Below are 16,213 nucleotides of genomic sequence, written 5' to 3' on the forward strand. Positions count from 1 at the left end.
TAAGAAAGTGAAGTATCTCACAAAATACCAAAGGATAATTTTTTCTTAAGCCTTTAATAATATTATCGAATATTTCCCGTTATCTCGGCGTCGCGCGAGCTTTGGAATTTGTCCGACTAGGTTTATTAGAATTTGACATTGACCCGTAAGCGTATATTCGTGCGGCGTTATTCGCGCTATCGCTGTGTAAATACGTGCACGACGAAGATAAGTCGCAGATAAGCCGCGAGAGAAAGAAAGACGGACTGTAATCTGGCAAATACGTAGCGTTGTAAGCAACATAAGCGATACACCTGGAACGGTAGCGGCGCGCGGTGTGTACGCGCGCGTTCACGGGGTCACGCATTCTAACACGCGGTGCCGGTCGTGAACAATATCGCGAATACGTCCCACGTCACGATCAGGAGCGGCGTGTGGGACACACGAGGATGGGTGGCAACGTCCCACGCCGAACCAACGGGCCACACGAACGTGCAGAGAGGCACCGCCGCGTCGCGTCGCCTTGCGGAAAGTAGGGGTGCCGCGGTGTTCACCGGCATAAAAGATCCATGGTTGGTATATGTCAGTGTCAGTGACGGGAGAGAGGAACGGAGAGGAACGGTGGAGAGAATCGTGTGGTGGTCACCTAGACCAGCGGCGGTGAGTAACCGCCGATGCCACATCGACTCGCAATATCGGACCGAGAACATCGGTTCGCATCACCTCTCGCAATCACGGAGCCGGCTTGTTGTTAGTCCCGAGTGACCAAAGAGAAAAACAGAATTTCGGAGTTTACGACGTGCGAGCGAAAAGAGACTCCGCGCGCACGTATCTGACGCGGGCGAAAGAAAGTCCCGAGAATCATACAGAAGAAACGAGTTTGTAAACGAGGCCGGTCACAGCCGAGCTTCAGTACGTCTGGGAGACTCGATGAGTGGCGCGGGCGCGTGCGAGCGAGCGGTGTAACGTATAGTTAAGACCGAGTGCCTGAATGATAAACGGTTGTACGCCGGGCGATAAAGCGAAGGACTCTTTTATATTTAGGATCTAAAATCGGCGGCGAAGTTAACAGTGATTGAAAAAAAAAAAAATTAGCGCGGTCGGCAGTGGATGCGCGGTTTTTAAAAGCTTTCTCTCGATTTTTATCACGCATTTACACGATCACGAGTCTTTCGCGCTTGTGTGAAAATTCTTATTGGAATCGGGAAAAATTAGTCGAAAATAATCGGGTTGTGAAGGCGACCGGAAAAAACGCGCGGCGATGACTATTCACAAGAAGGGCACGGTGTCGAAGATGAAGAACACGGGGACCGCGAAGAACGAAGTGGCGACGACCTCGACGTCCTCGGATGTGGCGAAGACGGAGACGGTCGAGGTCGTGTCCTCGACCAGCGTCGTGGAGGAGTCGAATCAGGTGAAGGAAAGCGAATCCAGAAGTAGCGTGGTGGAGGTGACGAGCGCCAGTCGCGAGGTCATCATGGATTCCAAAGGTAACGTTATCAAAGTTATCGAGACACCTCCGCAGACCGTCCAGCAGAGCTCGTCGTCCAGCCGAAGGACCGGGAAAAGCTCTCAAGACTTCATAGCCGGGGAGCAGGTGCAATCGATCAAGCAAGCGAAGACGACGCGCGAGATTCCGCGCGAGCACGCGACATCTCTTTCGGAAAGTCACGAACGAGCCGGCCAGTCCGTGCAGACGCAAAGTCAAAGCGCGTCCCATTCAACGGTGCAGCAGTCGAGCAGCTCCTCCAGCATCTTGGTCGAGAGTTCATCAGCGAGCGAGGATCGTAGCGGGCATCGCTCCATCGTTGCGATTTCTCACGACGTTGAGAATGGGGCTCACGTTCCCGTAATTCAGACGGCATCGAGATCGACCGAGAGTACGCACGTGAACAGCGAAACGAGCAAGGCCGTAACGAAGGACGGCCAGACGGTGTCGAGCACCACGAGAATACGCGAGACAGGAGGAAGAACCGACAACAACGGCAGGATAATGTCCACGTCGAGCCGGGAAGTTGACAGCGAGCGGACAGTCACACCTTCCAACATAACTGTCGTTAAAAATACCGACGATATCGAGAGGACCGGTAAGAAGACGCGCGGCGATTCGAAGTCGGAGAGACCGAAGGTCGAGATATCCACGCGCTGCAACAAGCCCGGCCAATCCACGTGGGACGGCACGTTTACCTATGAGAAGCCCGTCACTCCTAAGGGTAAAAATGTCATTGATAAAACGGTATCTGTAAGCTCGAAGACTCACGGTGACGCGAGGGACAGTGAAAGCATTAAAGTCACTCAAGAGACCTCTTCGGTCCAGGTTATCGATCAGACCGCGTCTTCAAACGTGACTCGAGATTCGAAAACGATAGTCGACGAAGGTCAACGGTCGACGACTCATCTTCGCGACGTCACGTTGGAGAAAGCCGCCGCGGACACGACGGATTTCGCCGGCGAAAAATATCCGAAAGGGCCGTCTCGTTACTCGAAGCTCGGCGACTCAACGTGGGACGGGAGCTTCGTAGTGGAGAAAATCGCGACGCAGCCGAGACGGCGTAACGAGTCCGACGTCAACGTATTTCGTCACGATCGCGGCGACGATGTCGTGGAAACGACGCAGAGGCGAGATTTCAAGGAAAAAAGCACGGACGGTACATACGAAAAGGAGTCGTCCGAGACTACGCGTGTCGTAAAAGGTGCCACGGACAGCACCAGATTCATTTCCGAAGAGCGACGTGACGTAAGCAGAGAGAGCTCGATCCACGTCGACGGCACAGCACAGCCGTCAAGCAAAGAGGAGCACCCTGCTCGCGTATCCAGTCCGTCGCAACGACGACCCGGCAGACTCGGCGATTCCGCGTGGAATGGTGAATTTATTTACGAAAAGTCGCGGGACGACGTGAAGAGGCATTCCTCGGACGTCACCGTTGTCCGCAGAACGGAGAAGCGTCAAGACTCCGTGGACGTTGAGGATGTCAGCGCAGAACAGAATATCTCGAGCGTTTCCGAGTCGGTCTCCGCGTCTTACATCGTCGAGTACGCGATTTCCAGCGACAAGAAGAACGTCGAGAAGGTCACGTCGGTGTCCGAAGTGATTTTGGAGGAAGATGGTCCTGAGGATAAAATCGCGCGCGCTCCTAAGAGTCCGGAAAAACAGTCGAAAATAGTAGACACGACCTCGCGCTGTTACAAGCCTGGTCAGTCCACTTGGGACGGCACTTTTGTCTACGAGCGACCGACAACACCTGACAGTCGCCGAAGACCGGAGGACAGACGCGCGGTAAAAACCGTCGATATTCGGGACGTTACGGAAGACAATTCGATCAACGAGGCGGATGTCATGAACACCTCGTACATCGTCGAACATTCGTCGAGTCAGCAGAGTTTCTCGGACGTCAGGGACGCCAGTACGACATCCACGATGTACGAGACAGTCGTTTACGAGGGACGTCCGGTCGAAACGACGATTAGATTTGACGGAGATACGTCGCGAGACAAAGTTTCGACGACGGAACGTCGGGCCAGTCCGTCTCCGCGACCTAGAAGTCCGGAGAAGACTCCGAAAGATAGAGATCTGCGAAGTACCAAGCCCGGATCGTCGACGTGGGACGGAACTTTCGTCCTGGAAAAATCGCTGGAGAAGAAACGACCACCTAGCCGAGAATCCATCGACAGTAAACTACCGGATAAACTACCTCGTCCAGTGGACAGCAAAAAGACATACGTTAGCGAGACCGCTATCGATCTTCGAGACGTCACGCGGGATGTATCCAGCACGTCAGAGATCGTGGAAAGTTCCGTCGTTATGGAGCAATCGAGGACCCACGAAAGTTACACGGATTCCTCCAATCTCGATTTCTCGGCGACTTCCGTCGAAGCTGTTATTATTCGCGACGGTCAGCCGGTAACGACGCAAAAAACAGTGACTATTCAAGAAGGCCCGCGTAGACCCGCGAAGAGCCTGCCTGGCGGTGACGTAATAACTACTACCGACGTTAAAGAGACCACTGTTAAGAGCCTCGAGAAGAAGGAGTCTCGCGCGGACGATAGAAGTTATCGACCTCTGAAGCCAGGCTCGTCTACGTGGGACGGATCGTTCGTGTACGAGAAACCAGATGAGAGAAGGCCGAGCGATAGAAAGCCGTCAAAAGATACTCTCGGAGCTGTGGATAAACCAAGTCCAATTAAAGAAAAACCGACCGGCAAAGTTGATCACAGAACAGTTACGATATTGGACACATCGAAGGATACAACGAGCACTGCCGATTACTCTACGAGCTCTGTCACGGTTGAACAAACATTCGTCACCGATACGGAGAAATACGACTCTTCAAATATATCGAAAACTTATATCAAAGGAAGCGCGGAAGACGAAGTACGCGAAGTCGACTCTGACAGGCCGAGCCAGCTGTTCGACGGGAAACCTAAGCCATCGCCTCGACAACGTCCGGAAGATGTTACGGAGCTTAAACCGCAAAAGAGTCCGGTGGACAGAGCAGATCGACCTTCGAAGCCGGGTGCCTCCACCTGGGACGGATCATTCGTGTATGAGAAACCAGAAGAGAAAAGACCGGGAGATCGAAAGATACCGAAAGATACGCCTGGAACTGTAGATAAGCGAAGCCCAATTAAAGAGAAACCGAGTGACATTGATCACAAAACGTCTATTACGATATTGAACACGTCGAAGGATATATCGGGTTCTGCTGCCGATTATAGAAGCTCCGTCACGGTCGAGCAAACGTACGTCACCGATTCAAAGACGTATGACTCGTCAAATATATCCAAAGTTTACATCACGGATAGTTTGGACGATAAAGTATATCCGATCGATTATGAAACGCCAAAACAGCCCTCCGACGTAAGGCCTAAACCGTCGCCTCGACAACGTCCGGAAGATACTACGGAACCTAAAGATGAAAAGCCGGAAAAGAGTCCGGTGGACAGAACGCAGCGATCGTCGAAGCCAGGTGCCTCCACCTGGGACGGTACTTTTGTATACGAAAAATCGCAGGACTCGCGAAAGAAACCGACAGACGAACGAAAACCGATTGAAGAAGGGAAAAAACCGGCGGATCAGAAAGAAAAACCAACGCCGACTCCGATTGCGCGAAAACCAACAGACCGGGAAACGCAGAGGGACGTCACCGAGATCAGATATGTCGAAGATGTCGCGGATATCACGCGTGCGGATATCACGCGTACATCCGAGGTGCTTCAGCAATCCTCTTACGTAATCGATCAGTCTTCGAGATTCACTTCTGTGCAAGACGCGCGCGATGTTAAGGACGAGCGTGTCATCGCTGAATTTACGACGGACGCGCGCAAGGATGTGGTGAGTAATTGCGAGACGTTAAAATGTTTCTTTATTAGCTGTCCACAGGAAATTGCTAAGACTACAACTCATCCGGTTTTCCGGGATAATACTTAAACGAAAAAAAAGTTATCTCTGTTTCGATATTTATTTTTAAAAGTGCAGTCAAATAATGAAAATTCAAACTTTCTATTCTTCACATTGATGTACTTAAGTTTACAATACATTAATTTCTCGATAGTCACTAGCGATCGGATGTCAGACAGTAAACAGACTTATTAAAAAATTACAAAAAAAAAAATCTTATCGAGACACTTTGAGCTCAGCCTCTTTACAATAGTTGTTCACAGGAAATTGCTAAGACTACAACTCATCCGGTTTTCCGGGACAATACTTAAACAAAAAAAAATTATCTCTATTTCGATATTTATTTTTAGAAGTACAATCAAATAATGAAAATTTAAACTTTCTATTTTTGACACTGATGTACTTAATTTCTCGATACATTAACTTTTTGATAGTCAATAACGATCGGATGTCAGACAGTAAACAGGTTTATGAAAATCTTATCGAGACACTTTGAGCTCAGTCCTTGCGGAAGAAGGCTCGTACAATACTTTCACTTCCAAATCGGGCGAAGGTTGTTAGGTTCACGTGTGTGGCGCCGTTGAAAATAAATCTGACGTAATACGGCGGGGTTCGTAGAAGGACGGGAAGGGTTAAGTGTAAAAGAAAGAGAGTTCGTTTTGTTAAATCTTCTGCGTTTGAAACAGGCAGAATGTATATATGTCGCGTTCCTGATATATACGAATTTCTGCACGGCTGAGCCCGGCCGATTCATCGAATTATTGCAAAGTGAACCGACCGGAAATCGATATTTCACACATGAGAAACGATTCTGTCCGATATACCTACCGTATTTCAATCGTTATATCATAATCGTCTTAAATCGCCAATATGTTGTTAATGTTGTTATTGCATAATACAGAAATTTATGATGGATATATTCTAATGTTATCATCGCTCGACAAGCTTTATGCGATAACCTCTGTTTTCAATTAAAAACTGAACCTTGATATTTATATCCAGAAGAATTTCTTTGAGATGAATCTAATATTAAGTTAATATTATTAACACGATCACTTTATATTCAGATTAAACTAAAGGCGATATCATTCTTTTTTCCATTTTATCTGAGTAATATTATGTAATATTAAATATTATGTTAAATAATATTGTGGTAGAAAAACATCTAATCAACTTAATTATCGCTGTATTATTTATATTTAAATATATTATTTATTACAAAAGTACGTATGCGAAGAAAAATTAATATGATTATTCACATTTCTACAAAAAATTCTTGAAATTTTTCCGCCGCGGACATGTGTAAGTGTAATCACTTGCAATTAGGCTTAATCGAGCGTATGCAGAATAATTGCACCCAATATGAGCAAATTTGGCAGTGATGTCACCGCTCAATGTAACCGATTTAATGCACGACCAATTGAATTTTACGCGTGTTCCGCCTCGCTTATCACGGTCGTCTTGTTTAAGTGCTATAGAAATCTTAGTTAAGAGATGCCACGCTGAGAGAAACACGTGTACATTGACGTCACTCATCGCCGGTTACAATATCGATAGCAACGACCGATAACATTAAATAAAATAATAACGGTATAACAGAGTAACATCAGGCTATATCATTTTGCAATAATACCTTGTATATATCCGCTGTATATTTTCATGTGCTATACAACTCAATATTGATTTAATCAGTAAATACAAAATCGTGGGTATCAACGGGTTTTACACTGCGTCGCTTCGGCGGAAAGTAACGCTTTTTCATAGAAATGTGTGGGTCGATATCGAACATAAAGATAAATGCCACAAATGACACTTCGGACTTTACTGCTATAGCGATAAAACATTTGTGTTCCTAGAAGATTGAAATTTAAAGGTTATAGCAGAAACAATACTTAATTTTTACTCAATTTCTTTCAATTTTTTAAATTATTCTTCTTTTACAGAAAAAAAACTCGTTCATTTTTTCCGCGCTCTATTTTCTTCTAATTAAATAAGTTCAAATTTTGTGTCACGTCTCGTAAAATCTTACGATTAACGTACACGTTGCTTATATTGAAGATTCAGCGAGGATATTTTTCACTGTTAATTTCCTAACTAACGACGCTCGGAACAATCTGAAACTTCATGTTCGCGTAGCTTCTCGCAAATATTTGGCATCGACGCTTCGAAGTTCACGTCATCCAACATTAAAGTTGGAACATTCAATGCTTCGCTCACGAGGATAACTCATTGTAAAATGAATGCGCCAGTAATTTGCGGTAGATTCTCACATTTATGCTCGCCGCACGAATTAAAAATAGGCATTCGTAACTTATTCCGCATCACACCGACAGTTCGTTTTCTTTAAAGCAGCTTCGTTCCAATTCTCACAGCCGTGACTTTACTCCGAGGTCTCGAGATGATCGATAAAATGCTTTAGTAAGCTCCGCACACGTGTTTCCCTGTAAGTGTTACCTCATCTATCGCTTTGTGAATGGATACGTCCAATAGATTCTTCTCTCCATAAATCTTAAGATCAGAAAGAACGCTCTCCGGAGAGTGTATTTGCATTATAATAGCAATTTTCGTGGCGTCGCTATTGAAAACAATTCACCCCGATGCGCTACGTTACACGGACGCCCCCGTTGTTTTTGATTGTTCAACATGCAAACAGCTATAGAGAAGCGTGGCCTACTTGCATCGAGACACGATGATACATATACGATGTATGCGAACACGCGTGATCGCGTTTTCTCGACGCGATTCCGTATTATTATTTTACGATGACGCAGGCGCGCGCGATATCTCGTCGTGTCATATATATTACGGCATCGATAAATATGATATCTTATTAACGACACGTAATCACGTTTGTCAAATTTTTTTCAAGCGGGAAATTTTTTAAGTTGTTTGAAGTACTACGAAAACAGCAACACGGAGGATCGTTCTTAAATATATAAAATTCCTAGACACCCAAAATTATACTCATCACGAAAGCACGTGAAATCCAAATTATGTAAACGAGCTTCATTATGGGCAACTCTCGATATCGTTGAGGAGAGGGGCAATCAGCTTAAAGACTCAAGCTACTTAAACCGCTAATTAAATGCCAAAACTTTGTCTGATGTGCTTTACGAGAATTACGTTCGTTAAAAACCAAGCAAAGGATTTGGCTAATAGTATCAGCAAACGTTATTTGCCTTACTTTGTTGTAGAGTCAGGTTGAAGAGCGAGCGTGCTTGTGAGCATAATGAGCAGCTCCAAACAAAATCGAAAATAGGCACGTGAACTTTTTAAGTGCATACACAATGGCGCAATGTGATGTAGAATCCCGACGTAGAACTAAAACATCGAATAAATTTCTTGTACATTTATAAAATGCTTGTTAACATTAGTAACGTTAAATTGATTATCAATTTGATAATGTGATATTATACATACATTTTCAGCTTTGGCATAAATGCATTTCAAAAACAATCTGCGAATATCTTGCGTGCAATTTGAAAGACGAAATGTATGAAATTAAATAAAAATTACTAAGCATAAAATCCCGCACAATAATCGAAAATGTTAATATTTATTTATTTCGTATATTGATATTTCATTGATGATTCAATGAAAATTATGGAAATTATAAGCAAAGAAAGTCCTTATATATTTTTTTTAAACAAAAGTAATAGAGAGTTTGTTATAAAATAAAATATTTTGTATAGATCTTTGTATAAATTTGCATTGCGGTGATATCACACTCATAATCTATTTCTGGAAGTGATGTCGTTAACGAAACTAAATCGCAAAAGTAAGGTTTGACGGTTCGACAAGCGCGTTACACGATACGCTGTAAGCGTGCACATAAAAGCGGGATATACACCTATCTCGCGTTACCTGCATTCCGTCGAACTAAGCATTACCGACGTTCCTAATCTCGTTCATGCTCGCGGCGCTCATTATGCAGCACGTTTGAAGCTCGTAATGAACGCCCGCGGAAAAACGAAGCCGCATTTACGTCGTTATTGCGCCTCGAAGTCTTTGCCAACGTGCTATCAAGGCGTTTATGATTAGCATACTGATCGAGTATCATAGGTCTTTATTTTTTTTTTTTTTTTAATAATTGTTGTGACATTGACTTTAGACGAATTGGCATGTTGCTACGCAGTCGTCATTCGTTACGCGCAAAGTTGTGCTAAAGTTTGCAAGTGGTAGCCATAACTGATCACATTTACGTTTGACATTTCCTAACAGTTTATATGCCATATCGATGCAAGTACTTTCTTATTATAGTACGAACAAAGTGTTACTTACACAACGCTAATGCTGCAGCTATAAAATTCTAGATATTATTAATTTATAGAAGCGTGATAATACTCGTTACAATCTGTGTAATAATTAACAGCGTTTGCCACTAACGATTGCTAATAACGCTTTCACATACAGCTTATTGCACTGTGCGTGAAAGCGTTATTAGCAAAATGATAATCATTGCAAGTAGATATTAATTAGTTAATTATCCTGCTTTGACATATTTAGATCTCGTTATTACTTAATAAAATGTAAGAAGTAGAAAGTTATATAGAGGGGATCGGGACAAACTCGACACGATTTTTTCAAAGGCAATTTTCAACAACTAATTAAAATTTTCAAGCGAATTCAATGGTACAAATTTAAAGAGTGTTCCTTCAGGTACAAAATTGGTTAAGGAAGTTTTGCTGTACGTCGCTTTGTTTTGCCCCCAGGAAAAAAAAAATAAAGCGAAAATAAATTTTCAAATTGAAAAATGGGGTAAACTCGACACTTATTTGTCTAATCGACACAATTTGATCTGGAACTTATTTTTTTATTGTCTGAAAGTGAAAATATATTATTTATCGTGTATTTAGAAAGTACAAAAATTCGGAAAAAAGTAAAACATTCATTGGAAATAATGAGAAAATAAATTGTTGAACTTTCAATTATCTTCTTCTGAATGAACTCGTGTCTGAAAAACAATTGATGCAGGCAGGTAAACTCGCGATCGGACGTGCGCACACACTTTAATTGTCATGATGAGCCGTACGGCTGCATGACAATTTTCATTTTTCCTTTTTTCAGGCAAGTACAGCTTCTTTCATCATTTCCTTATCTACTTACCGCTGGTCTTTTTCTTTTGTACGTACGAACCATTTTGCTGCCGAAAGCAAATGACTTATTTACAACGCTTTATCGAAAGAGGTTAGTGTCGACTTTACCCCGGACGTCGTTTTTCACTTTTGTCACTCCAAAAACATAAAAATTTTGAAAATATGCAAAAACGATTATCGGATTTGTATAGAGTATCGAATTTCCCATCAAAATTACTTTCTTGTATAGATTCGCTCGAAGAGTAAAGCTCGATGAAAGAGTAGACATTTTCAAGAGATTAGAGAAATTGCTTTTCAGCTTTTCTGGCTTTTCATCATCGAAAAACGCTTATGTCGCACTAGAAATTACACTCAGAATGTTACCAAATTCCGTTGGCAATATAAAGGCCTGTATCCGATACTAGAACTTGGTCCAAGTTCTCGAACCAAGGAAAAGTTACTGACATATGGATCGTGAACCCACTGAATTTGGATGCAAAACTGGTGTGTCCACGATCCAAGTTTCAGTAACTTTCCCTCGGTCCGAGAACTTGGACCAAGTTCTAGCATCGTGGGCACAGGCCTTTAGACGCAGTAGGGTAAACAAGTTTCTACGACAGATTTAAATTGGCAAGAAGCCTAGTGTCAAGTTTGCCGCGGTGTCGAGTTTGCCCTGTATAAATGATGATTTTTGTTGTATTCTTCAGAGAGATGTTACCGAGTCAACGAAGAAATTTATCGACAAAGAGCAGGTGACTAGCATGGTAGCGCGGGATGTCGTCGACGACACCCGACTCGATGCCATCACCGGCCCGGCACCCCGATCTCCAGCGGATTCCACGAGGAGACCGTCGGCGGAGCGGCCCGGTTATCCTCGTGGAATACCTGGACTCAGGGAAGACGATCGACCAAAATCGACGCCAACCGCTGGGAAGCCCAGTCGACCTCCACAGCGCGAGAGAAGTCCTCAGCGGCCAACAGAACTTAGCAGGTGAATGAAAAATCAAGTTTTTTATTTTATCTTTAAATTATTCGTATTTTTTAAAGCTATATCTAAACGGTGAGAAAAAATACGGCTGCGACAATTTATAACTTGACGATATTGGTTTTCGCAGACCTTCCGAAGTTCGGCCGAGGTCACCTGAAAAGCTTCGGGATTACACATCGCCGACTAGGAAACCGCAGCCGGCGGCTGGCAAGCCGAGTCGACCCGAAGAAAGACCCGCAGCACCTAGAAAACCCGATAAAGGATCTGGACCCACGAAACCTACGGAGAAAAGGCCGACTGCGGAACCTAAATCTAGTCAGTTTGCCGAGAAGCCTGAAAAACCGAAGAAATCGGAACAGGACAAGCCTAAACGAGGAGATCAGAGTCCAGACTCTCTCGACGAGGACGTAGTCCATCCTAAACCAGTGCCGGTACCGGATATATTGTCGAAAATTCCTCTGAAGGAACAGTGCATTTGCGAGCTTTGTACTTGCGGGTGAGTCTTCCTTGCGGTCGAATATTATCGACGAATATTATACATAGATAAAGGTACAAAAATGAAAGAAAAAATTAGTACAAATATAAAACTTAAATTAGACTAGGTCGAAATTCCACCGCATCGTCTAATTATTTCTGCACACGCATCAATCTTAATAATATATTGATAAACATTTCACAAGGAATATAATTAACAACTATAGAGCTAGCACGAGAGTGCGATTTAATTTAACTTATCAGCACGTTCGCTGCAGAGAGGAACACGGTTGACCTACTTCTAAACATTATTAACAAGATCAGAATACAAAACTTGTCGGAGTCGAGATGCAAATTGAGGAGAGGAACAGGAGATTGTCTTCAAGGCCATATTTCCTATTATATTAAATTCATTGCAGCAATTCATTCAAAGCCGCGGGTTTATTATGTACGAATCTATTTAATACGTTGCTTTAATATTGTTCCAATACAAAATATATTACTTATTATTTTCTGCATATAATCATAATTTCGTTATGAAAAAGTTTTATCTTTTTCATAAAATTATTTTTAATTATTAAGAACATGTTTATTAATTAATTCAATTCTTGCTATGAAAAGATCAGTAACGTATACTTATTGATCTTTTAAGAAAGCAGCAGTATCACGCATGTAGATTTTTTTTATTCAGAAAACACTATATACATATATGTATGCATAATGTGCCAAAGTAGGACACGAGACAGATCCTTTTACGGCAAGTTGTTCTGGGTGGATGGCAAGTCATCGCACGATTCCTTCCTTATTCGAACTTTCCAACCTACGTAGCTCTGCATGGCGGTGACGAATCGTGCAAATTTACCATACAGCTTCAGTAATTGCGTTAGACATATCATCACTTTTTGAGAGTACTTATTATCACTTTCAAGGAAAGTGGCTGATTATGGAGATTAATGTGGCACTTAATTTCTTCTAAATCTCTTTTAAATTCTTTAATTTTTTTATTTAAAGTTTTTTTTTAATATTGCTAAAGGCGAAAAAATATCTCAGCAAATTAGCTTATATTTTTTATTTTAGCTTTTAATTTGTGATTTTTTCACAATAACGACCATGATTATGAAAATACATATATTATTATATACAATAATCGGTCTTGTCAGATTGAAAATCTTGACCCAGATAGAGACTTGTAGTGCAGATAGATTCGCGGGCTCGGAGTATAAGTTCGTAGAAAATTAGTCGTGTCGTGGCCGTCTCAAGAAGTAATTGCGGTTCGTCTACTCGCAGGCGATTAGTCGTTGGAAATTTCTACGTAAGTCTGCTTAACTTTGAGGTCTGCTAAAACTTCTCTCTCTCTCTCTCTCTCTCTCTCTCCCTCCCCCGGTTTAACGCGGCTCTAAAAGGATGTTCATAATGTGTCATGTAACATGGTTTTACCCAATAAAAAATACAAAAAATACGCCACTCGACTTTGACCAAAGTCTGGCTTTTACGGAATTGCGTTTCGTAACATCCAATGGCAAAGAAGAGGAGCGAAAAGGAACAATAAGAGCGCACTTTGACACTGCTTCATGTAGTCACATAGAAATTGGATATTTTGTAGGAAAACCTCTTGTCCAAAAATGAACCAAATTGTTTCGCATAAAATATTGGCAACAATATCATGTTCTTTTTTTCCCATATAATTTACGCTTAATTAACCGATATTGCCCATCGAAAACATCACCAACAGGATGCAATTCGTACCTTTCACAGAAAGAAGAAAGCTTTTCCCTAATTAATACGATCAATGTCAAAAGGAACGTCATTCGTCGTTCAATAAAATCTTAAGTATATACTCTGAGTTATATTAAATTATAACCGGAAGGTATCTAAAACTTCCAATGCAATTGCATTGTAAAAAACTTAATTGGTATTCTTGTAATCAAGCCGAAGAATGTTTAATTAATTGAATATGTACCAATAACAACTCGATTTACGCGAGATCGCATCTCGTTAATACGTACGCTGCGTCGCCTGACTAATAATGGCTTTCCCTACCGCGTCACGTGCATGAAACAAACTCGCATTATAGTAAATGTTTGGAGTTAATTAAATTAACTCACGTTGAACAAAACGTATAATTTATTCAGTTTACAATAGCTTATAAAGTTTGTTTTTAATTAATAATATATAATGTAATATATAATGTAATATTAAAGTAATCCGCGGATATAATATTTTAGAATGCCGTATTGAGTGAATCATCAGAGCGCAACAATACAATCACAATTTTGCCTTATATCCAATGCATATGCCCCGCAAATACTAACTCCGAGAGTAACAAGATATTAAAAATCACTACGAAACCTTTATACTTATTATAACAGGATTGATGCTTTTTTGCGTCATTTTTAAATCTTTATATGCGTCAAGCCTTTGTTATGCGCCAGCTTTACTCAAACGAATACGAAAGCGGATAACAAGAATTTTCTGTGCGCCCAAGCGCTTTCCCCTTCCTTTATATATATTTTTATATTTTATATTATTTTTATATTTTTAATATTAAACAGGCATATGTTGTATATGTAATAAGTATAGGTGGAGTTTCGTTTAATAAAATATAGCATTATTACTTTTAAATATAAACGCAACTGTTCAGAGATAGCTGCTTTCCCTTAAATACGAGGATGCCTTTTAAAGCATATTTATTCCTTGCGCGATCTGTAAAATGTAATATCATGAACGCTGTATCTGTTTCTGAATTCTAACAAATGATGATATTTCAGACGTCATCGTTGCCCGCACAATTTGCCCCAAGAACACTTGGAATTTCTTCATGAAGAACCGGTGCACACCGTGACTTCCTACCGTCAGGATTACGACGAAAAGCGCGTGGAGAAACAAACAAAATATTATCATGAAGATCACTTACGTACAGAAGGTGAATTTATCGGGCAGAGACGAACCGATTATGTGGCTACTAAGGGCGAGAGAGCGCCGGTCAGGAAGCCGCAAGACCATCTCAAGCCAGAGGGCGAATTTGTCAGAAGACCAAAGCAAGAGGCGCCTACGAGGGGTGAAAGGGCACCTGTAAAGAAGCCACAGGACAATCTTAAACCGGAAGGCGAGTTTGTTGGCAAACCTCGGGAAGAAGCTCCAAAGTATGGCGAACGAGCGCCGATCACGAAGCCGCAGGACAACTTGAAATTTGAAGGAGATTTTGACAGTAAGGTTTTTTTTTTCGATACTTGCTCGATGATTCCGCTCGCAAACTTATTGATAAATCTTTTGATTATAAAATGGATCTCAATAGATACCCTATAAGATTTATATAGATACATATCAATATAAATGTCTTTTCGTAAAATTGTCTACACTCGATGTAAAAAAAAGAATAAATGATTTTTTGTTATTTTCTAGCTACAACAACGACCGAGCTGGTTTTCACCGGCACTCCTGGCGAACGACCGATCCCGATACGTCGCAATACTTATACGAAGATAGAAGGTGATTTCATTGATGAAACGACGACGCGATCGCAATACATTGATCATCGCAGCATCCAACGGGCTGAGATAATTAAACGAACGGATAATCTCACCGTGGGAGAGGGTGAATTCACGGTTAGTAGTTTTAATAATAAAGCTTTTGAATTTTATTTTAATCAAAATATTTATAATTATTAAAAGAAAAACGAGAGCCAATAATCGAGCAAATAATATAGATGTCAATCTTAAAAGTTTATTTCAATCTCAATAATACATACTACGTCGATTCGAAAAAACTTTAAATAATAATTTGACGACTACTATTTGCTCGATTATTGGCCCTTGTTATTCCTTTGTTGGTTTGAGACACAGATCGAGATCTTTTTATTATTTACAATCATATATATGTGATTTCTGTTCCGTCATTGTTTTTTTAAATTATTTTACAGGGTACCTCTCATATCAAGGAAGATTTCCAGACTCATATTATCGAGCGTGAACCTCAGTGGCGACCAAGATATCCTGAAGATACCGATCGATTTTACAGCAAAACAGATATCACTGACAGTACTACCACCACTCAGGAACAATTTCGAACGTTTGATCAGACAGATTATAAAAGTACTACTGTTATTAAAAGAGCTGACAATCTAAGACCCGAAGGACCCTTCGAAGCATTGCCTCACACAAAAAATGATTACGTTACACCGATATTATTGCCCAGGCCAGAACCACAGAAACCTAAAGATAATTTAAAATCTGAAGGACCGTTCCAAGGACGGCCTAAAGATGATTATTCACCTAAACGCGGCGAACGTTATGAAGTGAA

At 41.7% G+C, this 16,213-nt stretch overlaps 1 protein-coding gene across 1 annotated transcript in view; it reads left to right on the forward strand.

Moving 5' to 3' along the window:
* The first annotated feature begins 229 nt into the window (after nt 1–229).
* The window catches only part of LOC112466569 (titin), a 21,927-nt gene continuing 5,943 nt past the window's right edge, over nt 230–16,213 (forward strand). The window contains 6 exon segments of the mRNA XM_025034726.1: nt 230–5,311; nt 11,160–11,443; nt 11,568–11,936; nt 14,683–15,122; nt 15,317–15,519; nt 15,834–16,059. Coding sequence (XP_024890494.1) covers nt 1,241–5,311; nt 11,160–11,443; nt 11,568–11,936; nt 14,683–15,122; nt 15,317–15,519; nt 15,834–16,059 — 5,593 coding nt within the window. The 5' untranslated portion in view covers nt 230–1,240.

Source organism: Temnothorax curvispinosus, unplaced genomic scaffold (genome assembly GCF_003070985.1).
Source record: "Temnothorax curvispinosus isolate PA1 unplaced genomic scaffold, ASM307098v1 QBEX01001580.1, whole genome shotgun sequence".
Lineage (NCBI taxonomy): Eukaryota > Metazoa > Arthropoda > Insecta > Hymenoptera > Formicidae > Temnothorax > Temnothorax curvispinosus.